The sequence below is a fragment of the Limulus polyphemus genome, unplaced genomic scaffold (assembly GCF_000517525.1).
Source record: "Limulus polyphemus unplaced genomic scaffold, Limulus_polyphemus-2.1.2 Scaffold1274, whole genome shotgun sequence".
Lineage (NCBI taxonomy): Eukaryota > Metazoa > Arthropoda > Merostomata > Xiphosura > Limulidae > Limulus > Limulus polyphemus.
The window spans coordinates 209,578-212,054 of NW_013666884.1; the positions used below are offsets into that span (position 1 = coordinate 209,578).

General features: G+C 28.3%; 1 protein-coding gene across 1 annotated transcript in view; it reads left to right on the top strand.

Annotated features, from left to right (window-relative positions):
- LOC106462881 (dedicator of cytokinesis protein 1-like) overlaps positions 1–2,477 on the top strand; it is a 128,178-nt gene that overhangs the window by 34,452 nt on the left and 91,249 nt on the right. Inside the window, exon 5 of the mRNA XM_013922847.2 lies at positions 171–260. Coding sequence (XP_013778301.2) covers positions 171–260 — 90 coding nt within the window. The remainder of the gene's footprint in view (positions 1–170; positions 261–2,477) is intronic.

Below are 2,477 nucleotides of genomic sequence, written 5' to 3' on the forward strand. Positions count from 1 at the left end.
TAATGTTTAGTAAAAATGTACATATATATATATATATATATATAGTTATAAGATTTGTTTTGTGTAAACAATATAGTTTTTTGTTAATTGCATGAAAACAGGTAGAAACCAGAGGCAAGAAGTAGAAGGATTCATAATGTATAAATATATTTATATTTTATTTTACATAGACAAACAATCCTCACTTTGAAACAATAAGGAATATGATGTATGAACTCATAGACTGGCGACGTCAAATTTTGTCTGGAACACTACCTGTAGTAAGTAACTATGTAGTTTTTAATCTATTCCATTATAAATCATATCATTTCCTAAATTTTAATTGATCATTTTAGTCCAAAAGTTTTGTTAACTGCATCAATTCAGTAAAGCCCCCCCCCCCATTGCCACAGCAGTATGTATGTCTGCATACTTACAATGCTAGAAATGTTTAAGAAACGTTAGATTAACCTCTTAAGTCTCACTACGTACTAGGTAAGTTCGACCAAGTTCATGACACCAAATTGACCTTTAGATTTTTCCATACTATAACTTCTAATATGGTTTGTGTATCTCCATGAAATTTTGCAAGCTTTAAGTTAATGTTATAAGTCTTTTGTGGAAAAAAAATCAGGATTTCTAATGAGATAGTTTTACTAAAAATTTCTCCATGAATATATGGAGTCAAAGTGTTGACTGCTCCGAGAGCAAAGTGATTTTCATGTTAAGATTAAAAATATTTTTCTGTATCTAAAAATTGGTGAGTTTCATTTGCATAATCTCTAAAACGTACTAAATAAATTTCAGACATTTGTTTTCAGCAAAACTTTATATTTTATTTATTATTTTCTCTACCTTAACTCTATCTTTTTATCTTTCTATAATGACTTCAAATTTTAACTACATTTGTTTATTCTATATAGCTTAAAACTCAGTTTCTACTTAGATTTTATTCTTTTATTGCCCATTAAACTGTGTCTAACTAACAATCCTGCCACAAAAGTAGTAAATCACTTGGCGAAGGTGTAGCTCATGTTAACCTGTCCAATTACATAATGCATGAGCTACTCAAAAGCTGCATATGAGCATACCTTGTGGAAAATCTTTATTATTTTTTTCTATATCTTACCTTATCTAACATAATAAGTTTCAAATTTTTACATTTTAGTTACTTTTATAATAATAATAAACAATACACATGAAAAACAAGAAATATAGTCTTATTTGGTCTTCTTTTTCTTTTTTTTTTACTCTCTACTGTTGTTAAAACTAAACCTTACTTTTTATACTAAGGGTACTGCTACTCTAATTAAATTTTTATTTAATTAAATAATATACCTAAGAACACAGAATAGTAACACACAAAAAGCAGACAATGTCATATAACTATCATAATTTTAAGGCTTTCTAACTATGTGGCAAGAGCTGTTCAAATTCAGCTAAGCTTATTGATGTGTTTCCCATGGGAATAAAGCTTGTCTAGAATTGAAATAGACAAGTCTCTGTACAGAAAACAACATAATATAATACATCATTTCTTAGATAAAACTTTGGCTTTCTATTGGTTATAAATAATGTAGTATAAAGAGTCAGAGAAAACTGTAGACAATTTGTGAAAGAGAAGATGTGACGGGTGGGCTTGACATGGAGGGGTCTGATTTTGTAGTTTATAACTCTGGAAACAAATAAGATTGAAGGCAATAAAAATATTTTTACTACTACTGTGAAACTGTGCAGACATGTACCTGGTATCAGTATGTCTACTCCTATGTATCTGAGAAACTGTTTTCCTTAACTCTTTCAACATGGGCTTGGTCCCTCGGGCTGACCCCGTGCTTGTAATAGTTTTCATGCTATAAATTTTAAATTAGTAAGCGTATGTTAACGAAATTTGTCATATTATCAGTAAACATTACAATGGTTTCATATGCAAAATATACAATTTTTTTATTAAGTTTTAAGGTTTGTAAAGCAATGTTTATCTAATGCCTTTTATTTTATTTTTGCATGTTGCCTATCCAATATGCAAAGTAATTTTCATTTTAGGATTAAAAATACTTTTATGCATCAAAAAAATTTCGAATTTCACATGCAAAATCTTTATCATGTCCAAATCATTATCAAATGTTTCTTAAGAAAAAACTTTATATTTTATCTGTTATTTTTAGTAACGAATCTATGTATGGGTTCGGTAGATTTGACTGATCTCGCAACCACCATAAAAAAAATAAGGAAATAAATATAAATTATGTCTCTTTCATTCTAGAATAACAACAAATTATAACATGAAAACATAAATGTTTAGACTAAATATCTTAAATATCATAACATTATATTTTTATATATATTTATTATTTTTATTATATTGACTTTTAAGCCATGCTTAGCTAACAATACAGAAGTTAAAATGATGCGGCACACGTGCACTCATGTTATCGTATCCAATAATTTAAAACTGACCTTTAGTCTTTACAAAGTGGCCTGTCTTGGCTGTGTTT